We start from the raw sequence: 25,452 nt of genomic DNA, 5'->3' as shown, positions 1-25,452 counted from the left end.
ACAATTAGAACTGGACATGGAACAACAGACTGTTTCCAAATAGGAAAAGGAGTGCATCAAGGCTGTATATTGTCACCCTGCTTATTTAACTTATATGCAGAGTACATCATGAGAAACGCTGGACTGGAAGAAACACAAGCTGGAATCAAGATTGCCGGGAGAAATATCAATAACCTCAGATATGCAGATGACACCACCCTTATGGCAGAAAGTGAAGAGGAACTCAAAAGCCTCTTGATGAAAGTGAAAGTGGAGAGTGAAAAAGTTGGCTTAAAGCTCAACATTCAGAAAATGAAGATCATGGCATCCGGTCCCATCACTTCGTGGGAAATAGATGGGGAAACAGTGGAAACAGAGTCAGACTTTATTTTTCTGGGCTCCAAAATCACTGCAGATGGTGACTGAAGCCATGAAATTAAAAGACTTGGAAGGAAAGTTATGACCAACCTAGATAGCATATTCAAAAGCAGAGACATTACTTTGCCAACAAAGGTGCGTCTAGTCAAGGCTATGGTTTTTCCTGTGGTCATGTATGGATGTGAGAGTTGGACTGTGAAGAAGGCTGAGCACCGAAGAATTGATGCTTTTGAACTGTGGTGTTGGAGAAGACTCTTGAGGGTCCCTTGGACTGCAAGGAGATCCAACCAGTCCATCTCTGAAGGAGATCAGCCCTGGGATTTCTTTGGAGGGAATGATGCTAAAGCTGAAACTCCAGTACTTTGGCCACCTCATGCGAAAAGTTGACTCATTGGAAAAGACTCTGATGCTGGGAGGGATTGGGGGCAGGAGAAGGGGACGACAGAGGATAAGATGGCTGGATGGCATCACTGACTTGATGGATGTGAGTCTGAGTGAACTCCGGGAGTTGGTGATGGACAGGGAGGCCTGGCATGCTGCGATTCATGGGGTCACAAAGAGTCGGACACAACTGAGCGACTGAACTGAACTGAACTGAAAGCAACCTCATCATGGCACTTTCCAATAAAAAAACTTTTCACAGGTAACCTGTTGCTTTTAGTATAAACTAGGGGCTTCCCTAGTAGCTCGGGTGGTAAAGGATCTGCCTGCAATGAAGGAGACCCCAGTTCAATTCCTGGGCCAGGGAGAGCTGCTGGAGAAAGCATAAGCTACCCACTCCAGTATTCTTGGACTTCCCTGGCTCAGCTGGTAAAGAATCTGCCTGTAATGTGGGAGACCTGGGTTCAATCCCTGGGTTGGTAAGATCCCCTGGAGAAGGGAAAAGCTACCTACTCCAGTATTCTAGTCTGGAGAATTCCATGTATTGTATAGTTCGTGGGGTCACAAAGAGTCAGACAGAACTGAGCAACTTTCCCTTTCCCTTTCAGGGCTTCTTAACATGCCTTTTATGGTCCCACAGCATCTAGGCCAGCCTGCTTCTCCAACCTTATTCTGTTGCTTTATCCCCTTACCACACCCTTTCCACCTAACACTCTCTTGACTTACTGCATGAACCACGTTCCCTCATGCCTCAGGGCTTTTGTACATGCAGCCCTCTCTGCCTAAAACACTTGTCCCTTATTTTTTTTTCACCCAGTTGGTTCCTTCTCTTCTTCTAACTCTCAGTCCAAGGACACTTCTCCAGGGGAGCTTTCCCTGAGTTCCTTGAAGAAAAAAGGCTGAATGTTGGTTTCCTGTATTACATACATATGATCTTCTGGCCTAACAATGTCATAAGGATGTAATTATTAGATGGCTTAATCTATGAGGATAGGAATGTTAACTAACTTATTGGTGGCTGTAACTGCATATCCTTGCAAATTTCTGGCACATTCTACGTGACCACTAAGCATGTGCTGACTAGTCAGTCAACAGATTGACTATATGAATGGATCAATCATGAGGGATCCATATATGTGTGTGTATGTGTGTGTGTGTATGTATATATATGTGTGTGTGTGTGTATAACTGAAATAATTTTATTGTATACTTGAAACTAATACAATGTTGTAAATCAACTATACTTCAATAAAGAGTAAGGAACTAAAACTGATATTTCATTAGAAAGGATTTTGTGGTCATTGTATTGGTTGAAAATTTCTCTCTCTCTTCCCAAATCAACAATGCAACATATGGCAGTCTCATGGGACAAATAATAGACAGGGAGCCCAGCTACATCTAGGCAGAAGGATGATGGGTAACCAGACACACAAGATTAACCAGATTTACAGAAGGTATAACAGAACACGTGTCCAGACACTCTGGGAAATCTTCAAGAATTAGCTGGCATTAGGGCATTAGTCAGCAGTTTGCCTGATCAGCCAAGGAAAGATAAACGAGTCTTGTGCTTTGAGAGGGAGAAGGAAGCTGGGGTAAGTACTGAAATCAGAGAGTCTCAGGGCTCAAGGACATTAACCTTTTTGATTCAGATTGAAGAAGGTGGCACAGGGTGAATTACAGTGCTAAGGGGCACCAGGCATTTCTGATGGGTTTATGCAGAGAAGGCTGAGTGATAAGAACATGCAGTCTGCTCTGGTTGATACATACTAGGGGGCCAGATAGACCTACAGTAATGCAAGCCTCTGTGAACAAACTGCCGTGTCTCTGGCTGAGATGCATTTTACGGGTGAGATGCATTTTACATGTTGCTTCCTAGCTCAAGTAAAGCCAGGCAGGTTGGAGAAAAATAAAGTAAAAGGAGACTGTTGTTTTATGTCAAATTCAGCTACCCATGGCTGGGTTGGAGTCCAGGCCAGGCTGGAGGTTGACCAGAAGGCCTTGGGAATCTCACCCACACTTTCTCTATCCAGGGTCCTGAAAGCTGAAGCAAAAAGTCCATCAAAGCTGGCGCCTGGGTGACAGACTCCTCTGAGACAATGCAGGAAAGGTTGTGCCTGGGAAGATGTGTAGGTGCATGGGGAACTAAATTTGCAAAGGCTGAGACAGATCTGGGCAAGGCCATTATCTGAAATGTGGGAGATTCAGCAGAATGGTCTAGTGCAGGGATCTGTGAACTATGGCTCAACACATGTTTTTATAAATAAAGTTTTATTGGAATACCACCATGCTCATTTGTTTACATACTGCCTATGCCTGCCCTATTGCTATAGTGGCAGAACTGTGCTACTGTGATAGAGACCATCTGGCTTGCAAAAGCTAACCTGAAATTAACAAATTTTTTATTTGCTATTTGGCCTTTTATAAAAAGGTTTTGTCAACTCCTACCATTAATGCGGTTCTTCTTTTTTGGTCATACATACATTTTCCTGTCAACTGTTTTCCATATCTACCTTATCAAAGTATCTTTCTGGCCCACGCTTCTCCTTCCAATGCTGTAGTTTTCCTCAGACACATTTCCAACTCACACATTACCCATTTACTTATCTATTGTTTCTTTCTCTCATCAGCATGGGGGTGGGGCACACCAGCAATATTCTTTACTTGCTGCTATATCCCAGAACCCAGAAAAGTGCCTGATGTGTGTAGCAGACGTACATGTGTGTGTGCTCAGTCACGAAGTTGTGTCTGACTCTTTGTGACCTCCACGGGAGGAAATGCCATTCCTTCCCAACCCAGAGGCTGAACCCGCATCTCTTGCATTGGCAGGTGGGTTCTTTACCACTGAGCCACCTGGGAAGCCCTGTATAGTAGACACTCAATAAATATTTTTGAATGATTGAAGAGCCATTCACTCCTTGTATTCTGTTTTGCTAACATTTTCTTATTTTGATCAACTTTTTAAAAAAAGAAAACATCAACTTTGGAGATCTGGGGTATGTTACTTTTTCCTTATATGTACTATTACAGATAAATATTGCCATTTCAAAACCTTGTCTGCATAATACTCTAAACCATCTGTCTCACTGTGGCTCAGACTTAGGAAGCCCTGGCTTGTGGTCAAGGACAGGAAGGTCTATGTCTGAGCTCCATTTCTCAGTAGATGAGTGAGCTTGGAAGAGTCCTCATGACCCTTGTCTCTCAAATGGGGAGGATGAGGTCCTACCTCACCAGATGGCTGGTGAGACTGCAGGAGACCATCGAAGCACTTAGCACAGCACCCTGTGCATGCTCGGGGCAGGATGAACAGAGGCAGGGACACCTGGGGGGAGTGGGCATCACCCGGCAGGTCGATTCATGACAAGCAGCCATGGCTTGGTTTTGCAGTCATCCCTCTCAATGAAGCCAGCCTCGGACACTGCCCTGTTGCTGAATGGCTGCACAGAATCCAGCAAAGCAATTTGGATTAATGGGACCATTTAGCTGTAGGTGTCCAGAGAATGCATTGTTTAAAGTAACTTGTTAGAAACTTCCCCAGAGCGGCAAACTTTTAAACAAAGATTGACTCTGTAATCAAAAACTGCTTGGCCTTAAACCACATTCCCGCATCTCAAAGAGCACAATTACACTCAGAAAGGGGTGGCGATGTTTGTGCCCCTGGCTGGGCTTGCCAAGTAATGTTGACTGATGAACACAATTAAATTGCACCAAGGAGACACTTTCTCTGGAGGACACAGGAGACAGCCGGAGGCTCTTGGGGACACAATTTCCCATTCCTCCTCTACAAGGGAACAGGACACTGATGTGGGATCCCACTGAGGCCCTGTCCCAGGAAGGCTGGCTGGCACCACCCAATGGACTCTTCTTTCCCACTCTTCCCTTTCTAACTAAGCAGCATTATGGGCACTGGTTTAAGGCCAGAATGTGGGCTCCAGATGCTCAGTCTGGACCCGCTAGGGCTGCTTCACTTCAGATGGACAGGAGTAAGCAGAAGGCAGGGGACTTTGCTCTCGGCCTTGGCTTCTACTCTGTGACAATCCCCCAGGCTGTGAACCCATCTAGATGCCATAGCTGGCATCTGACAGCTTTTGACCCTGTCTGGGAGGCTTGTCGTGGCCACCAGGTTGGTCAGAGCATACTATTTGAGCCTGGGGATGGGATGGGAGAGGTGAGGTTGAAGAGGCGATCCATAGGTAGAACTTTGGAGGAAGTTCCCACCTTGAACCTTCAGGAGATTGCAGCCACAGTGACTCAAGAGTGTTACTTCAGCCCACTGCGGTTGAGAAGGCTGATCAACACCAAGGCTCTTTTCAAAGAGCCGTGCAGCAGGGAGGGATGATGGGGCCCAGGGCTGCTCACCTTCCCGTGCATCCAGACACGGCTCAGCACCAGCGAAGAGCTCTCAGCTCTTGACTCTATAGAGAGCAGTTTGCCTCAAAGGTGTGTGGGTGCCTGCTCTCTTGTGAGTCACATTTCTATTTAGTACAATGGTACAGAAGCCACCAGGGTCTTCCCGGGTGGCTCAGACAGTAAAGAATCTGCCTACAGTGCTGGAGACCTGGATTTGCTCTTTGGGCCAGGAAGATCCCCTAGAGAAGGAAATGGCAACCCACTCCAGTATTCTTGCCTGGAGAATTCCATGGACAGAGGAGCCTGGCGGGCTGTAGTCCATAGGGTCATAACAGAGTCAGACATGACTAAGTGACTAACACTGTGGAGTCATAAGTTATAGGAGAGAAGGAAGTGACTATGTTTTTGGTCCAGAATTAATAACTGCCCAGGAATTTTTGTTATATAATAATAACGAGACCCATTTTCTGGTCATGTGTAACAAATGCTCAGCTCTGCACCGGGCCCTGTGTTTTATTATCCCTGATTATAATGATCCTGGAGGAAAGTTCTGTGGGGAGAGGGCTCCGGCCTTGTTTCCATATCAGGCCCCCTTCTGCCCATCTCCTTAGGTTCACCCAAAGGGAAGAAGGATTGAAAGTGTGATTACTCAGTGCTGGGGCATGATTATTAGTGGGCTGGCTTGCTGTCTGGTGAAAACGCCCAGCTGGATTCCACTATACATATATGTGTGTGTGTATATATATAATTTTACTGATTGATTGGTTGATGGCTCTGCTGGGTCTTTGTTGTTGTGCTGGCTTTGCTCCAGTTGTGGTGAGTGGCGGCCACTCTCTAGTTGCAGTGCGAGGCTTCTCATCGCGGTGGCAACTCGTGTTGTGGAGTACGGGCTCTAGGGCGCTTGAACTTCAGTAGTTGCGGCATGTGGGCTCAGTACTTTCACTTCCCAGCCTCTAGAGCACAGGTTCAGTGGTTGTGGCACACAGGCTTAGTTGCTCCGCAGCCTGTGGGATCTTCCTCAGTCAGGGATTGAACCCATGTCTCCTGCATTGGCAGGCGGATGCTTTACCACTCAGCCACTGGGGAAGCCCTCCACTACTTTTTTCTCATGTTTCTTGCTTCAAATCCAGGCTGCACCTGACCACTTGGGGCCAGAATCCATCATATTTTTTCTTGTCTCTTCCGTTCATGCAACTAGGTGGATGCAGGAAGCTAAGGGCTCCCTGGCTCCCTGACCACCTCTCTCTTCTCAATGCCATCACCACGGCTGAGCATCTTGGGCCCAACGTTTAGATGGTGGGAGGGATGAATGTGAGGATGCACGTGGATGCCAGGCCTGAGCCTCTGTGTCCACATGCAGCTGGGTATCAGCCTGCAGAACTGGACCTCAGGCAGAGCTTGGATTCTCACCCGGCTGCTAGTAACATATCGTCTCCCTCTTACATGTGAGAAAATCGAGATTCAGGATGGTTGGATCCACCTGTCCTGGGATCGTGCAGCTAGTGGAAGATGCAGAAAAGATTCAAACCCAGGGCAGGATGACGTGGCATGATTGCTCATGTGCCCTTATGGAGAGAGCAATGGCTCAGAACACGCAGGCATCATTTCCATTCTGCAGTGGAACAACCGTGCACATTTGGAGGGACGGCAGCCATTCGGTCTTAATTACGCTGCTTGAGGCTAAGGTTTAAATGAGTGAGAATTCCATTAGCACCACAGTTTGGCAGTTTGGGGGAGGGGTTTGGAGAGTCTGAGATCCAAAGGGACAGGAGTATAAAGGAATTTGAAAGCAAGGCGTTCCCAGCTAAGGAAGGACAGCTGGTTCCTCCCTCCATGCTCAGAGCAAACACAACTGGTAAAGCCCAATCTTCCATCAGCCAGAGGGGAAAGCCCATCTGGAAATGGGACCACACTTACTGTCATGGTCGCATGGTAGGGTTGTGCTCTTGTGATTGGCTTTTTCCCTGGGTGGGGCGGGTCCAATGCCAGCCAGCCTCTGAGTGAGGCAGTTGGGCAGAGTAGAAAGACGTTGCCTGCACCTGCCTTCAAACACAGGTTTGGCCCCTGCCAAGCTGTGTGACTTTGGTTGGGCAAGTCACTCACACCCACTCAGCCTCAGGGCCCTTCTCAGCCTCAGGGCCCTTCTCAATGCCAACCCTCTGAGGATGCTTTGAGAACCAAAGCAGAAAATGATGACCTCTCAGCAGCTGGTAAATGCCGGTGGCTCTGGAGTCAGGTACTGATGTGCACCACGCCTTTCTTGGTTATTGGGCACTTCTGCCTCCTGGCTTCTCTTGCAGATGAAGAGGAAGAGGATTTAGAAGGGGGAGAATGAGGGGAACAGCTTCGGTCGAGACCTGCCAGTGGGTGCAATACAATCTGCAGGTGAAGAACTCAGGTTTCTTCTTCCTCTAATGATGAAAGAAGCATGGATGTCAATCCCAGTTGTGAGACACAGAGTCAATTCCTTAACTTCTCTCAGCCTCAGTTTCCACATCTGTAAAATGGGATGCAGCCACAGCATCTACATTCTGGGGTTTCTGTGACTTTAGATAACATATGGAACTCATTTGGCCCAGGATCCTGAATACAGTAAATACAGCCGCCCCTCGGGATCTGCACCCCTGCAGATCTAGAACCCACTGCACGTGTACCAAAATCCCAGGATGCCCAAGTATCTTACAGTCAGCCCTCCACATCTGTGGGTTCCAGATCCAACCGACCTGGATGTGAACTATGGATACAAAGACCGACCGGACTCACGAAATTCTAGCTGATATCATCTACGGGAGTCTGGAGAATCTTGAAGGGCTTCCCCAAGCATCTCCTTTGAGAGTCCACTACTGACCATTTTCTGGGCTGGTCAATGACTCAGATGGCAGCAAGTGGAAGGAAGGAAATGAATGATGATGATGAATAATGAAGATAACAAAACACACAGAGTTTTCACCTAGCCACCCCAAGATTGGACCTTAACCCTGTCTGTTGGGCCCATGCTCATCCAAATCCCTGCTGTCATCAATAAAAGGGGTAGAAACTCCCCTCCTTTATCCCATTTGACTTATAAGACATGCTGTTTCACTAGAAAGCCCTTGAGACTAATCTTTACCTGTAGTTACGTGTGAGAGGGAGGCAGGGGAAGATAAGAGGCTCTGCAGGGCTGATCACCCACACTGTGGGCCACTTGGGCTCACATTCAAATTCCCAGGATACACTTGGATGTGCTCTAGCATCCCAGAGTGCACAGCATCCCTGCTCTTGGCCTCTGGTGGACAAAGCACATCAATGATGCTTTCCTGAGAAGCAAACATGCTCAATGCACTGGATAGGAAGACGCCCATGGCTGGAAATATCCTGTCTATGGACATGTAGACAGTTTCTGCCAAGAGGAAGAACTATGAGATCTGAGGAGCGAGGCATTAGGAAGAAAACACCTTACCAAATTCAATGCATGGTCAACGTGGGATGCATCAGACAATTAAACTGGCAGAGGCTGGAGATCATATTTGTCTCTGAACTGGCAGCATCCACTCTCTTATTTTGCTCAGAGAGCAGTGTAATTCTCCCAGTGGAAGCATTCCTGCCCCACGACAAGGTCCACCAGGACAGGAGTTTTCTTTTCATCATTGTGTTCACTACTCCAAGCTGAGCAACAAGGATCGTGCTGCTTAATATACTACTTGATTACATTTAAATTAAAATCAAACCACATTTACAACTTGGTTCCTTGGTTCCATAAAGCACATTTCAAGCTCTCAATAGCCACATGTGTCTGGTGTCTGCTGAGCTAGACATCAGCACAGTGAGTTCTACTGGACAGTGTGGGCCTACAGCATTGCCTGGAATCCAGTAGGATCTCAGTAAGTATGTGACGGATGAAGGAAGGACTGAAGGGCTGGCCAAAGCCAGGCCACATGACTCAAGATAAAACCATCCACTTCCTTTCCCCAGCACTCAGCATTTTTCAGTAATGAAAGGAGAGAAAACAGCCAGCCAGAGAACAGACATTATGACTGAAAAGTATTTAAGCCACAGGGCATCCTCTGAGTGAGAAAAGTCATGTCATTCTTGCCTTGAGTTCTGCCACCTTCTGCACTGATTATGTGAACTCCCTACATTCTCCCAGGGATGTCCTTCCTTATCCACTTGAGCCAACACAGTGTTCCACCCCAACTTTCTGAGGAGTCGGTGCTTCTCATCTGTGCCCCATCAGGACTCCAGCCTCGCTCTGTCCAGGGGATGCTCTGGGTTGGTCCTCGCCTCCAGAAAGCTTGTAGAGCTGTCCAGCCAAAAATACAGCTCAGGAAACCCAGGACAGCCAGCAAGGGGAAAGCAAACTGTGTTTCTGGAGGCAGGAGTGAACTCTGTTGGGCTAAAAAAATAACAGGGCCGAGGAAATGATTATTTTGCTATTAGATGAAAACACAACGGTTAACGGCATAATTACAGGCATGTTTTTCCAGCTGCCTTGTGACCAACAGATACACTCTTTCCAACTTGCACATTATCTGGGTGGAGCTTTCCCTGGATGGTGTCCACCGGGGCTTTGGGGTCTCAGGAAAGAGGGTGTGCATTTCTGAACATCCAAAGAATAAAAGCGGCTGGATGTTGAGAACGTGGTCAGTGGGAGAGATGGTTGAACCCAAAGATCTGGTGCTGGGCTCCCAAATATGACCTCCTATGAAGTACTGAGGCTAACATATTTTCCAGCCAACACTCACCTTGCTATTGATTACTGTAATTAGGGGATGAATATCTGTGTCTCCCCCAAATCAGTGATCTGCTGTTCCCCTCTGCCATACCTCCACCCCCTCTTTTGCACAGTGGGCCTCACTTCAGGACTTGGTTTTAAACCTCACTGTTTAAAAGCACCTCATCTAGGTTGATAGAAGAGTCCCTGTTTGAGTTTCCTGAGCCATACAGCAAATTCCTGTTGGCTATCTGTTTTATATATGGTAATGTAAGTTTCCATGTTACTCTTTCGATACATCTTACCCTCTCCTCCCCTCTCTCCATGTCCATAGTCTGTTCTCTATGTCTAGAGGGGTGGGATGGGGTGGGAGATGGGAGGGAGGCTCCAAAGGGAGGGGATATATGTATACCTACGGCTGACTCATGTTGAGGTTTGATAGAAGACAACAAAATTCTGTAAAGCAAGTATCCCTCAATAAAAAAAAAAAATAAAGCACCTCATCTCCCTGACCATGCTTCTTAAAGTGGGGCCTCCTCCTTGTCTCCCATCACGGCACCCTGACATTATTCGATCAACATGCTCTCCATTTCTCTCATAGGCTGTAAATGCCCTCAGTGAACGAGCAGATCCGTTCCTCTGCCGCATCTCCCACTCCCTAGCATTCAGCCTGGCTCAGCACCCAGCCAGGAAGTGAACTGCACACCTGTTTGAATCGATGATTATATTTTGTAAGCTGCTCCCAGAGAGGGTGGTGGCTTCTGGCCTTTCCCTATGGCCCTGGAGAGGCTGTAGCTCATTTCCAGAGTCTGGCTCAGACTATGTCTTCTTGGGGGACTCTGAAGATCCAGGTGTAAAGCAATGATGGTCTGACTTGGGCTGAGATGGAGGAATCACAGGTGAGAATGGACATGGGAACAGTGTCAGGTTGAGAATGAGAATACGCAGGCCTCCTTGGAACAGTGAGATGGAGGCCACACAGATTTCCAGCTGCTGGTGAACAGGTGGTCCTATTCAGAGGATGGGGAATTGGAAGGGGGAGCTGATGTGGATTGGGAAGCAGTTCTAGAACAATCATTTGAGGGCCATGATCCTATAGGGAGACAATTTCCTGGAGCTAACCTCATGGGTCTACTGAGAGCTATGTCTGCTACTCAAAACTTCCAAGGGTTCCAGGGCCCTTGTTTTTGGGAATTTATGCTCCTTAAAAAGAATAAGAAACACCTTGCACTACTATCAAAAAGAAATATACGTGAGCAAGGAGATAGGGAAATCAGAACCCTGAGCACTGCTGGTGGTGTAAATTGGTAGTCGCTATGAAAAACAGTATGGAGGTTCCTCAAAAACTAAAAATAGAATTACCATATGATCAGTAATTCTACTTCTGGGCATAACTAAAAGAACGGAAAACAGGGAGATGATGAGATGTTCATTCACCCATGTTCTCAGCAGCATTATTTACCACAGCTATAAGGTAGAAGCCACCCAAGTGTCCATCAGTGATGGATGAGTGGACAAGCAAAACGTAGTCTCTCCAGACAAGGGAGATTTATTCTTTCCCAGAAAGGAAGGGAATTGTGACACCTGCTATGACGTCAATGAACCTTGAGGGCATTCTGCTAAGTGAAATTAACCAGTCACAAAAAGAAAAATACTGTCTAATTCCACTTCCAGGAGGTCCCTAAAGTGGTGAAATTCATAGAAACAGAAAATAGAATGCTGGTTGCCAGGGCCTGGGGAAGGGGAGATGGGGAGTTGTTTAACGGGTATGGAGTTTCAGTTTTGAAAATGAAAAGAGTTCTGGAGCTTGGTGGTCTAATAGTGTGAATGTGCTTAACCACTTAAAAACGGTTAAGATGGTAGGTTTTAAGTTATGCACATTTTATCACAGTTAAAGCCGAAAGAACAAAGAGGAGTCTCTAGCACTTTCTTTCACAGTCCTTAGCTGTCCCCTCCTATCTCAAGGTCAGTCCTCTTCTAAAACTCTGGCCTCAGGCCCCGTTTTGGATCCTTTGTGCCAGCTATGCTCCGCAGGTCTCCTGAGAACGAGGCTGTTTTGTGCAGATGGGGGGCCTGGGCCCTACACGAGCAGCTGCCTGGCTCTGTGTCTAAAAGGCTAAGACACTGCTTGGATTCAGGAAGCTCACGATGGCTTCTGAGACCCCTGCCTCTGGCTGAGGTTTGGGAGGAGGGTTCCCTGAATGTGGTTCTACACCAGCAACGGCAGCAGCAGCAATCACCTCCTTCCTCACAGGCCTCCCCCACCGGCCCAGTCCCCTCACCACTGTTATCTCACAGCAGCCAAAGTGATCTCTCCACATTGCAAATAACGCTGAAGCTTTGAAGTGTTAGTCGCTCAGTTGTGTCTGACTCTGCGAGCCCATGAACTGTAGCCTGTCAGGCTCCTCTGTCCATGGAATTCTCCAGGCAAGGATACTGGAATGGGTTGCCATTCCCTTCTCCAGGAGCTTCTCATTAAAACTGCACAGCTCCTGGGCTAAGGATTCAACCACCGGACAAGGGATCAGAAATCCCTACAGGACCTGGCTGGACCATCCTCCTTGGTGGTAAGGCATTCTGGCTGGTTGTGTTTCAGCCACATCAGCCTTCTTTTAACTCCTCAAGCCTGTCAGGGGTCCTCTGACACCTGGGCCTTTGCTTATGCCATCCCCTTACCTGGAACACACTGCTAGCTAAGCCCTACCCATCTCACACACCTCAGTTCACGTGCTGCCTCCTCAGAGAGGTCACCCCAACATGCAGATGAGCTTCACTTGCTGAATGCTCTTTCATCTGCCCTTCCTTTCAGAATGCTTGCCTCACTTTGTGATCACATGTTCACTCGTGTGATCTTTCTGGTTAGTTTCCCACTCCCTCTATCAATAACGAGGGCTGTTGCACAGACAATGCCCGCTGGGTGCTAAGCATGGTCCATACATTAATTCATTTCTCTCTCTAAGCAACCATATGCAGCGGTGTTGTTGTTGTACCCATTCTACAGATGAGGCAGCTGAGGCCCGGAGACATTAAGTGATATTCTCAAGTCCATGTTCACATAGCTAGTAAACAGAAGAGCTGGGATTCAAACCCAGGTGATTCAAACCACTAGGATGAGGGCAGAGACTGACCATATTTCTCTTTCCCTTTGAATACCCAGTAGCCAGCATAGTGTCTGGCACATAGTAGGTGGTCAGTAAGTATCTGCTGCATGAATGAGTGAAGTCAGAGAAGCCCCATCTTCTGATCTTACCTGTGGGACCATTTTCAGCTGGCCTCTCAGGCAAGCCTGAGCTCTTTCCTCCCCAAGACACCCTTGGGTTGCTTTCAGAGGGGCTTGGATGGTGAAAGAAGGAAGGAGGGAAAAAGGGAAACTGAGACCTCTGTCCCTAAGCCTTCATCTTTCCATCTTCAACCCCAAATCTGTCTCAACCAGCCAGAATCACTGGAAACTTCTCTAATGGAACCAGGCGGAGGACTGCCAGGCTGAACAGGGAAGATCACCAGGCTTCTGTGGACGAGGGTGCACAGATCAGCACCCCTACCCTGACCCTGGCATCATCAGAGCTCAGGCAGTAAAAGCCCTAGTATCAATGCTGTGCAGAGGCCCACGTGATGGAGTTGCATCTTCTTAAACCAGATGAGGTCCTCACCTTAGGTTGTACAGCACAAGCCAAGCTGGCCAAGAGATGGAGCTTTCAAGGAGCTCTTAAGAATCCTGTTTCTACCACCTGATAAGTGGGTAAACAAATTATGGCACAGCCACACAATGGAATAGTAGACAGCCATAAAAAGGATGAAGCACTGGCATAGGCTACAGTGTGGGTAAAGCATGAACATGTCATCCTAAGTGAAAGAAGCCAACCACAAAACATCACACACTGTATGATTCCATACATACGAAACATCCAAAGTAGGCAAATCCATAGAGACAGATTAGTGACTGACAGGGGCTCATGGTGGGATGTGAATGGGGAGGGGCAGGGTTTCCTCTTGGGGTAATGAACGTGTTTTGCAACTAGAGAAAGGTTCTGGTTGCACAACACTATGTGTGTGTGCTCAGTCATGTCCAGCTCTTTGTACCTCCATGGACTGTAGCCCTCCAGACTCCTCCCTCCATGGGATTTTCCAGGCAAGAACACTGAAATGGGTTGCCATTTCCTTCCCTAGGGGATCTTCCTGACCCAGGGATTGAACCTGCATCTCCCACATTGGCAAGAGGATTCTTTGTCATTAGCACCACGGGGAAAGTGCATGACATTGGGCATGTACTAAATGCCACTGGATAGAACCCTTCAAAATGGTTCATTTAGTGTTAAGGGAATTTAACCTCAATTTTTAAAAAAAGAGACCACTGGCTGTATCCTTGTGGTCAAGTTCCTCAATATCTCTGTGCCTCAGTTTTTTCATCTGAAAAATGGCCTCCCCAAAGTATGTGTGGAGGACCATGTCAGGACTATGGACAGCACTTAAAAAAAAACCATGCCAGGGATGTCCTAGGTGCTGTAAGTGCATTTTGCTGTGGTTATGATTTGCTATTCACAACAGGAATTCCTTGACCCACTCGAGAATCAGTGGCCTGACTAGAGGAATGAAAAGTAGGGGACTGACTACGCACAGATGCACAGTCCTTTGGCAGATCCCAGGGTGACTAGACTCTGTGCCTGGGTATTATCAAGGGGTTAACTTCCCTGCAAAATTCACCAGAAGTTCTAATACTAACCTCTTTAAACATTCTTACACACCAGAAGCTATGGTTTAAGGGATGAGGATAAAACAGCACACACGTTAAAGGCCCTGGTAGAGGGCCTGACACACAGTAGGCACACAGGAAACATCTGCTGGATCTGGGCATTCGTCCTGCTTGATCAGTGCCATGGAGACACTGATCTTGGGGATGTTGCAGAGAAGCCCAGACACCTGCTTCCTCTCTGTTTGAGCTGGTCTTTCTGGCTGAGAAGCTGCAGAAAAGCTCTTGTGCTCCTGCCCTGAGTCCCTGGTGGTATCTCAAGAGAGAGGTTTGGGTCAATGGTTAAGGGTGGCTTAAATGTCCACATGGTGGGCCCCATTGGGTTAGACCTTGTTGCTGTGAATCCCTAAGAGGCAGAATTAGTAGATTCTGGGTTTTGCTTGATGCTTGCACACACACAATATGCACACACACACACACACCACAGACAGAATGTGAGCCCTGGAGGGGCCATGGACACTTTCAGCCTTTGCGTCTGGTTTGCTCCAGGACACAGGGCCCAGTAACAGACAGTGTGGGGTCTGTTACCACTGGCCCAAACCTCGCAAACCAACTGCACAATGCTTTTGGTTTCATCCCTGTCTGTGATCCATCTGACTGAAGAATGCCAGTGCAGTTTCCAGCCTCACTCAGTAAACAGAGTATATTGAATAAAAGCATCATGTTCTTTGATGATTCCAAACCTAGCAGGGTTTCGATGGTTGGAAATATCCATTTTCATTCACACACTGGATGCATAAAAAGCTCCAACCAGAGCTTACGTGGGCCAGGCGGTCATGTCAGCAGTGAAGTGGGAAGGCCTAGATTCTTTAAACATAACTTCGGTTGCATATTCCAAACACAAGAACGTCTTTCTGTTCACAGACGAGTTGGTTCTCGCCTGATTCTCTTGAAACATTCAGTCTTTGAGTCTCACTTTGCATTTCCCACTTTTGAAAGGGATGTGAGTTCAAGAACTATTTTTCTGCTCTTTTCATGAGTGAAGGGAAAAAGGAAAGCAACTCAGTTGATGATGAAGTCCAGCCTGTGGGACCAGCACTGTTATACAACTATGATAACTACTGCCTGCATTTTGGGAGCACTTTCTGTGTCAGGCGCTGTGTTAAGGCCTTGACTTGCAATGTTTCCTCTAATCCTCCTAACTGCCCTATGAAATAGGTCCCAATACTGGGTCCCTTTTAGGTGCATACACTCAGATGCAGAAAGCTGAGGCAACATGTGCCAATTCAAATGGGCCATCGGTGGTGGCAGAATCTGCAGCCAGGCTGTCTGCATCCAGGGTCTCATGGAGGCTACTGGCCAGTAGAGACCAGTGAATCTGGCTGGCGGTTAGAGCCAGACAGCTCACCTGGACAGGCGATGTCAAATCACAGACAGCTCAGAGCAGCCAGGATGGGTGAACACTGCCCTTGGATATCCACCCAGGTTTTCAGAGTCTCATAGAAGCTTCTGACTTGGGCACTCCCGCCCCTTCTAGAAGGCTCCTAAGTTTGCTCATCCTTCCTGGGAGGGGAAAAGTCGTGGTTTTGGAAGCTACAGATGGAGTGGCAGATGGGAAGTGAAAGCCTATCAGAGTTGCCCAGGATAAAACCATTCATCTGCAAAATTCATATGTTTTTGTGTGGGGCGACTTCACGAAAACAACAGCAAGAGGAACCAGCAGTGCCTGACGCGTGAAGTGCCTCCAGCCACGATGCTGGCAACGCGAGTGGGTGGAAGAACTGGCAGCGGGGTGGACACGGAAATGAGGGCCGTGGGAGGTGGAGGAGAGACAGGTCGACAGGCCCGGCTAGACAACCGGAGCATCAAAACTAAAAACAGGATGACTCCCTTCTCCGAACCCCCAAATGGGTGGGGCACATGGTCTGAGAAAGGATTTCTGGACCTTTCTCAGAGATCAGGAGGCTCAGCCTTGGATCCAGCTTGAGGATTCAGAGCTGATAGGTACTGAGCTAAGTGCCCAAACTCTCTAGGTTCCATGACTACAATCTGATTTCACAGAAGTTGTGTTTACTTGCCAAGGGTCACCTGCGAGTGAGGTGGCAGAACTCAGAGTCTAGCCTTAAGCCATCATATGGGAGTCTGAGCACTCATCTTCTTGGATACTGAAATGCTAGGAATGCTGATCTCCTGGCCCAGCTGACCTGGCTAAGTGACTGCTGTTACAACTGCAACTTGCAAATCAACACAGGGCCTATAGGGGGCAGCGTTGAGGCTTGATACAATTCTGGGAAAGGTCATAGGCTGGCCCCCCTTCCCTTGAGAGGTCCCGGTCAAGTGTCACCTCCTGACTGAGGCTGACATGACTTCTGAGGCCTCCATGGGAGGTCTGGAGCCGGGGGAGTGGGAATCTTGACCTTTGAAGGGAGGGTCTGCCACGCCAGCAGCTGTACTCGGCATTCTGGGGTATTTCTGAACACACTCCTTCTTTGGAAGGGAGAGGGAGAAGGCTCCAGCTCACCCTCGCCTTGTACTTCCCTATACCCATCTCTCCTCCTCGTTTTGTTTATTAGGTTCCAGGCATGTTTAAATTTCTCAAAGGCAAGTAGTTCATCTCTGACCCAAGTCCAGGCTGTTCTCTCTCTCAGGAACTGGAGAGTTCTCAGCTGGAGGCAGTTTTGCTCCTCCAGAAACACAGCACCTGGAGATATTTGTGGTTGCCACAAGTGGTTGGAAACAGGAACCACTACTGGCATCTAATGGGTAGAGGCCAGGGGTGCTTCCAAATACCAGGAGTGAGCAGGGAAGCCTCATGGCAGAGAATGATCTAGCCCCAGGTCATACAGATGGGCTTCCCAGGTGGCACGAGTGGTAAAGAACCCACTTGCCAATGCAGGAGACAGAACAGATGTGGGATCGATCCCTGGGTTGGGAAGATCCCCTGGAGGAGGACATGGCAACCCACTGCAGTATTCTTGCCTGAAGAATCCCCATGGACCACAGAGGAGCTGGTGGGCTTTAGTCCATAGTGTTACAGAACTGGACACCACTGAAGTGACTTAGCACTCATGCAATCATATTGACATTAAATTCCAAGACAGACTTTATCTTTTAGATATGTTTACTGAAATATTTGGGGCTTCCCAGGTGGCTCAGTGGTAAAGAACCCACCTGCCGATGCAGGAGTTGCAGGAGACGTGGGTTCGATCCCTGAGTTGGGAAGATTCCCTGGAGAAGGAAATGGCAACCCACTCCAGTATTCTTCCCTGAAGGGTCCAAAGGACAGAGGAGCCTGGCAGGCTATAGTCCATAGGGTCGCAAAGAGCTGGGCATCACTGACCAACTGAGCACACATGCACACACTGAAATATTTACAGATACAATTATATGACCTCTTAGAAATGCTTCACCAGGGCTGGTGGAAGAGGGTCAAGGTCTTTATTGGTATGGATACAGATGAATTGATTATAGTTGAAACTGGGTGATGCAGGCGTCATTTACTAGTCTTGTATTCTTGTGCATGTTTGAGAATTGCCTTGATAAAACACCTTTTATAAGACTCCTTCAGAGAAAGGAAGGCCCTCTCCTTCACCCCGTCCACTTCTCCTTTTTGGCCTTTCAATAAGCGAGATGGAAGACACAGTCAAGCAGAGAGCTGCTTTCTTGATAGGAAATATAGTTCACTTTGTTGCCTTTTTTACTCCGTTTAAAGAGATCTCCAGGGGTTTTCTTTGCTTACACCTCTTTTAAAGAGTAGATCAATGTTTGTGCAAAGGGACAGAGTGGCATCTGAATTTCTCACCGCCCAGGGCTGCTGGTTGCTCCACCACCCACTCATAATTGTGGCTGAGTAGCCTACAGGCCCTGGGGAGACCTCAGGAGAAACTAGAGATCTGCAGTTTCAGTTGAAATCTACCAGCCGTAGAATGTGGGCAATCAATTCATGTGTTACAATTGGATAGGAGCCAAACAAACCCACCCATGGGATTCCAATAGCCCAGAGACGCCTGTCTGATTCTGCCCAGGCTGTCACACCCCGCTCCCTTCTTCCACTTTGTCCTTTTCAGTTTAACACCTAAGTCAGACCTTGACCTTCCTCTGCTCCAAACACGGCGTGCGGTTCTCATCTTCCTTTGACTAATGGACAAATTCTAGACCCTCCATGATCTCACCTCAGTTTTCTCTCTGGCTTCAGTTTCTTAGGACTTCACCCTCTCTTCCAGCCACACTGAGCCCCGCTGTTCCTGGAACACATCAGGCATCCTCGGGGCTCAGTACCTGTGCTGCTCTCTGCTGGACCATTTTCCCTGTCTGGGCAGCTCACTCCATCACCATCTTCCATTCTTCTCCGGAAGGATGTTCCTGGCCACTCTCATTACAGTTCCACCTCCAACCTGCTCCTGCTACTCTCTGCCTTATTTTTCTGATGTACCATTTTAAATACTTAGTTTGCATGTTGTCTGTTTCCCCCATTTGAATGGAAGTACCTCATGGCCAGGGGTTTCAGCCTTTGAAGTATGTTCTCCAAAAGAGCTGGGAAAACCATGTACTCAAGAAATCTCTGTTGAATGAATGAATGAGTGAATGCTCACATGATTCTCAAGCACAACGTGGCCCTCATGTAGAGAGACCTTACAGAGACAGTGAGTAAGCATCTCTGAGGCAGGAAGGCTTCTCCAGACAGGAGGCAGGCTGCTTCTGCCTCTGGCTTCCCAGATATGACAGGGGAAGCAGGACCTCAAAGCAGGCTGGCCAGGGCCGCCTTACCTGATGGGGTAGTCAGCTGCGCTGAGGTTGATGAAGAAGTCCCAGGGCCAGTCGGTCATCTCCAGGAGGTCCCGCATGCTCTGCAGGTATGTGGACAGGAGGCTGGCTCCCCCCCAGATGGTGGCCATCCTCCAGGGCGTGACACGGACGTTGCTGTACTGCCTGGCGAACTGAAGCACTTGGCGATGCAGGTAATTGGAGCGCTTTCACAGGAGAGGAAGGGTGACATTCAGCAGCGTGGAAAACACCCCAGCCCTGCCCCTTACCCCCTCTCTGTCCCTTGCCTTCTAGGTGACAGGGCTTCTGAACTTTGCCAAGTAACTGATTCAGACCTGGGGTGTCTTTCTGCATCATTACACAAACTTCATTATTTTTAAAGTATTACTTTAGCAATTTGAGATGCAGATTCCCTGGTCCTGCCTCTGTATTACTGGTTCCCCAGGTATAGGCTGGTGCCTGGGAATCTGCATTTTTCTCTAAGACTGATACATATGGTCTGAGGATAACAAGCTAAGTAATATGGTTTCATCTAATATGATTGCATCCCTGGTTCAGGAAGATCCCCTGGAGAAGAGAATGGCAACCCACTCCAGCATTCTTGCCTGGAGAATTCCATGGACAGAGAGGAGTCTGGCAGGCTAAAGTCCATGGGGTCACAAAGAGTTGGATATGACAGAGTGACTAACACTTGCATTTAAACCTGATGAGTATTTTGAAAGGTAGACTTTCTCCACTACCCTCTGGCAGGCCTGCTAGAATCAGACTTCTGAATAGGCATCCCCTTTGTCTTCTTGACCAAAGACACAATCATGTCACATCAGCAGACCAACAGAAACCTCTGGAACAAGATGCTCAGGGGTCAACAAGCTGGCTCCATGATTTTTTTTTTTTTGGTAAACAAAGTTTTATTGAAACAGTCACACACATTCATTTGTGTATGTTTTTATGGCTGCTTTCAGGCTACAATGCCAGAGCTGATTAGCTGTGACAGAGTGTATAGCCCACAAAGCCTGAAACACTTGCCCTCTGGCCCTTGATGGGAAAAGTGGGCCCACCCCTGGGTTAGCTATCCTTATAGCGTGGCGGGCATTGCATTGGGCAGGGCCATGAGCAAAAGAGGTATGACTGACAATGTTCATTGTCATTGAAGGGAGTCTAAAGTCACAGTTTGGAGCTTTGAAACTGACACCCATGCATGTGCACACACACACACACACACACACACACACAACACACCTACACAGCACTTCAAGGCCAAATGGTCTGGGGGAGGCAGCTGCTCAGCCTGCAAGGCTCCCCTGGAAGGGAGGGGCAGACACACCCCCAGAGAACCGCCAGCAGGGGGCGATCAGAGGGCGGGCCTCACCTTGTCCACGTGGATGTAGTAAAAGTGGTCCTTGTGGTAGATGGCCTTGAACATGCGCTGCAGCTGCCGGGAGGCGCGGCCGTGGACCACCAGGACGAAGGCGATTCTGACCGGGTTGGCCAGCATGTACTCCACTGAATCCTCGTCCCACTGAACGTTCTTGTTGGCTTTGCCTGGGAAAACCAGGGAGATCACAGAGGTGGGGTGAGTTTGGCTGTCCTCAGGGGGTGTTTCTCTGATGCTTCTTCCCGGGACTATTTGAGGGGCACAGTGGTCATTTTGGTCCCTGAAACTGGTTTCAACGTAACCAAGCAAGTCCTGGACCCTTACTCTGTCCTGGTAAACAGGAGTGGGGGCCCCAGAGGAGCTAAAGACATGGTTTCCATCCCCAGGGAGCCAAACAGCACTGACGGAGACACGTGTACACATATTAAAGCCAGAGGAGATGAGCCACGTAAGAGGTACATTTCTGAACCACAGAGGAAGGAGCAGTTAATTTCAATTTGGAAAATGTTAAGATATACCTGCTGTCTTTGTTTGTCCAGAATCCACTCTCATTTCTCCTCCGAACAGCATCTATTTTGTTTTGTTTTTAAATTGTGGAAAGAACAGATAACCTGAGAGCTACCCCCTTAACACATTTTTAAGTGTTCAGGATGGCAGTGTGGATGATAAGTAATAGCTTATGGTGAACAGTGTCAGATTTGTGATCTCCAAAGAAAATTTAGCTTCGGGACCAGGGACCAGGCTTGATCACTCAAGAGCTTTTGTGCAGCAGAGTTTTATTAAAGCGAACAAAGGACAGAGAAAGCTTCTGACATAGACATCAGAAGGGGGACGGAGAGTGCCCCTCTCACTGGTCTTAGCAAGGCCTTATATAGTTTCATCAGACCCACTCCCACAACATACATCTGAAATTAACAAGATTAGAACTAACAATAGAAGGGTCTTACCAGACCCACTCCCACAGTATACAAGTTTTAAGAGAACAAGATTAGTCAGAAGGTTGAGAAACGTGTCCTCAAGCAAGAAACACTGTTATTTGACTAAGACAAAGCAATGTAGAAAAAAAAAAAAAATTGTCCTTTTTCTCTTCCTTGAGAGCCTCAGACACTTCTCTCTCCTTGAGAGCCCAGACTCCTTTCTCCTCCTCGGGGACCCCAGATTTCTTATCAACCTACTAGGGAATTGACTCTCATAAGCACAATGTTGCATGGCAGATCTCTGGAACTTATCCATCGTGCCTAATGAGAAATTTATCACCCAATATTTTGAAGGGCGTCAACCTCCCCCATTCTCTGTGTGGAAGGAGAGGGTCTCTATCTAGTATCAGTTTCAGGGGTGGTCACAGGACTTAGGCTTGGCCAGTCAGGACACAATAGGTAAGGTTCAGAGTTAACTAAGCTATTTAGCCAAGAAGACAGAATTCCAGACTGTTGTTGGAACTAGATAAGAGCCTCAAAGTCCATGAAACTTGAAGATCCTAAGAGCCATTTTATCCCCCCATGGAGAGGAAAGGGAAAACACTGCTGAGTGAGGGGGAGGAATAGATCCTCGTGACCCCGCTTGAGCTCCCAGATCAGCCTGGGAGGAGATCAGCCACCGTCATTGCTTATCTTTCTTTAAAAGCCTAGATCCTACACCAGATGCTCCTAGATAAGTGGTTCCAGACGTCTTTTATCCTGGTGTGTGTGTGCTCAGTCGCTTCAGTCGTGTCCAACTCTTTGCTATCCAATGGACTGCAGCCCACCGGGCTCCTCTGTCCATGGGTTTCTCCAGACAAGAATACTGGAGTGAGTTGCCATGCCCTTCTCCAAGGGATCTTCGCCACTCAGGGATGGAACCTGTGTCTCTTGCATTGCAGGCAAATTCTTAACTACTGAGCCATTGGGGAAGCCCCCTTTATCCTGGAAGCAGCCTCAAAGATGCCTTTTATCCTTCTTTCCCTTGTAAATGCCCCAGGGGCAAGGTTTCAGGGAGAAACATGGCTTACTGGTTCAGTTCATTATAATCCCAACCAGAAATCTCCTGGCTTTCCTGAGCCGAATTTCCTTTGGATCTAACCTGATTTCTTACAGGTTTTAGGTTTATGGGACTCAGCACACAGCAGCTGCAGGTGTCTCTGAATACCAACTGGGAAAGCTGAGAACTCGGACTGTTCAGCCTGGAGGTCAGGAGACGGGGAGCCTGTCGGCTGTCACTGGGAAGCTGAATGGCCACCACATAAGTGCAGTCCTTCTGTGTTGTCCCAGAGGATGGGATGGGGATGAGATGAGCGTGGGCTGTGTCCTCATCACGTGGTACAGACTCCACAGCCCGTAGCCCTGCCTCCCGCAGTTAGGACTGCAGATCCCTGCACCCTGACTCCCCCACCATTGACCTTGACCCCTGACCTTTTGTCTTTTCCTTGAGAAAGCCTGTCTTTGCCTCAGAACCTTTCCATGGCCATTCCTGCCCCCAGGGACACCCTCTCCCTAGATCTTTGTGTACTTCTTCTTGCCACTAGTTCACAGGTCACAATCAGGCCACCAACCACATCACTGTCTTTTATCTCGACCTATTTCAATTTTCTGCATTGCATTTAACACTGTCTGGAATTACATATATATTTTTTATTGTCTGGATCCCCAACTAGAACTAAACTCCAAAAGATGAGGGACTATTTAAGAATATTTGTCACTGAATACACATTATTAACAATATCTGGCACATAGCTGGTTTTTAGTGAAAACAAAAGTTACAGGAGGATACATTTTAGTACTGTAACAATTACCTCTTCTTGAGCATTGAGCAGTCCTTACCATTAATTATTTCATTTAATCCTCATAACAACCCTGCAAGGTAGGGCCATTATCTCTGATTTGCAAATGAGGAAACCACAGCTTAGAGAGGCCAAGGGATTTATTTGTTCAAGGTCCCACTGCTTTAATTAAGCTGAGATTCAAACCCAGGTCTGTTTCCAAAGCTTATGCCCTTAACCAGTAATATATACTACATTACCACGCCCAGAATTTATAAATATTAAGAACAATTCTGCTTAATGAAATAGCCTGTAAATTAGTTATTGCAGGTAGATAGGCATGCACTTGAAGACTGTCAGAAGTATTGCAGAGAGGATTCCTGTGTCATGTGGGAGGTGGACTCTAGGTAGCCAATAAGGTGACATCTTTTAATTCAACCATCCATCCATCCATTCATTCATCCATCCATTCAAATTCAACCACTCATCCAACAAACCAGTTAACTATCCACCTAGCAAAACATTCAGTGCCTATCATCCCCTCAAAAAACCATCCATCCATCCATCCATCCATGCATGCATCAACTCACCCATCATCCAAGCAAACCATCCCTGCATGCACTCTTCCAACCATCTAATGATCAACTTTCTGATCCACGCAATATTAACTTAGCCTATACTGCATTAATATTGCATGGATCAGAGAGTTGGTCATTAGATGGTTGGAAGAGTGCAAGCATGGATAATTTGCTTGGAGGATGATGGGTGAGCGGATGGATGGATAGATGAGAAGATGTATCCTTATTGGCCACTTAAAGTAAGCTTCCCACATGATACAGGCATCTTCTCTGCAATGTCTCTGACAGTCCTCCAGTGCACGCCTATCTACCTACAACAACTAATTCACAAGGTATCTCATTAACTAAGCAGAATTGTTATAAACATTCCAAACTGGAAGAGAGAACGGCAACCCACTCCAGTATTCTTGCCTGGAGAATCCCATGGACAGAGGAGTTTGGTAGGCGGCAGTCCATAGGGTCACACAGAGTTGGACATGACTGAAGCGACTAAGTACACACACATTCACATACTATGCTAGGTACTAGAAAAATAAAATTGGAGGAAAAACTCTTCCCTTGAGGAGCTCTCAGCCAACTAGGAGACAAGGAAGACAATGCTCAATTGCTTTATGAAAGATGTGTGCCCTTTGAGGGTGGGGAAGTAATGAATAGTTTGCCCACAGAGACTGAGGAGATCTCAGAGAGTTTAGCTTCTGAACCCATTTCCCCATGCTCTCCTGATGTCCTACCCTCTTTGGTTCCTGACTGTTCAATCAGGAAATTCGATCCTGGGGATAATTACTATCTTGGCTCTGGTTGAAGACAAGCTAGGCAGCAACCACAAGGTTATCCTAACCTCCCTCTAATTTTCTTTCTAAACCACTTGCAAATACACTTAGGTTTTCCTCATGGTTGTACAGGAGAAGTGTGCCTGGAAGAATCACGTCCCTTTAAACACTCACACAATAACCTATGCATTCATTCATCCATCCACCCATCCATTCATTCACCCATCCATCCATCCATCCAACCACCCAGAACCCTTCAACCCTCCCACTTGCCAGTCTAGGACAAAACTTTGAGCACAAAAACATATGGGACATGAGCCTGTCTTCACACATAGATTATGAATGGATTAATGAATGTGAGAATCCAAAGTAAAAAGATAGTAACATAAGAGAAAAGCTTATATTTGCTTTCCTGCAACTGCAGCCCATAGGCAGTGCACAGGTCATGGCAGGGCCGGCTGTAACCTCTCTTCACCCCCCTCAGAGACTCTTTATCAAACAAAGGGAGGGAGGTTAAAAACAATGGCTACTCATGTCACTTTTTTCTACCTGGATTTCTTTGAATGATGTTTCAAAGGTTTAAATGTGGTCTGACACTATGTTTCATAGGAATTCCACTCTGTAGGGGTTCCTGCTGGCACTCAGATAATACTGCTCATCTCTGCCCCAAGGTTTCTGGGTAACAATGACCTGGAGCTCCTAGCAAGGGAGGCTCCTGGGGCCTTTGTGCACAGCCCTGCTCTCCCGCCAGGGAAGTCTCTTGCCCTGC

The 25,452-nt window shown here is 47.5% G+C and overlaps 1 protein-coding gene across 1 annotated transcript in view; it reads right to left on the bottom strand.

Moving 5' to 3' along the window:
• The window catches only part of XYLT1 (xylosyltransferase I), a gene marked incomplete at its 5' end in the record, with an annotated part of 349,600 nt that overhangs the window by 69,064 nt on the left and 255,084 nt on the right, over window positions 1-25,452 (bottom strand). Inside the window, 2 exons of the mRNA XM_010837407.1 lie at window positions 19,230-19,432; window positions 20,596-20,768. Coding sequence (XP_010835709.1) covers window positions 19,230-19,432; window positions 20,596-20,768 — 376 coding nt within the window. The remainder of the gene's footprint in view (window positions 1-19,229; window positions 19,433-20,595; window positions 20,769-25,452) is intronic.

Source organism: Bison bison, unplaced genomic scaffold, assembly GCF_000754665.1.
Source record: "Bison bison bison isolate TAMUID 2011002044 unplaced genomic scaffold, Bison_UMD1.0 scf7180017864072, whole genome shotgun sequence".
NCBI lineage: Eukaryota > Metazoa > Chordata > Mammalia > Artiodactyla > Bovidae > Bison > Bison bison.
Note: the sequence above shows the minus strand (reverse complement) of the source record. Positions and strands in the feature narration are given on the sequence as shown.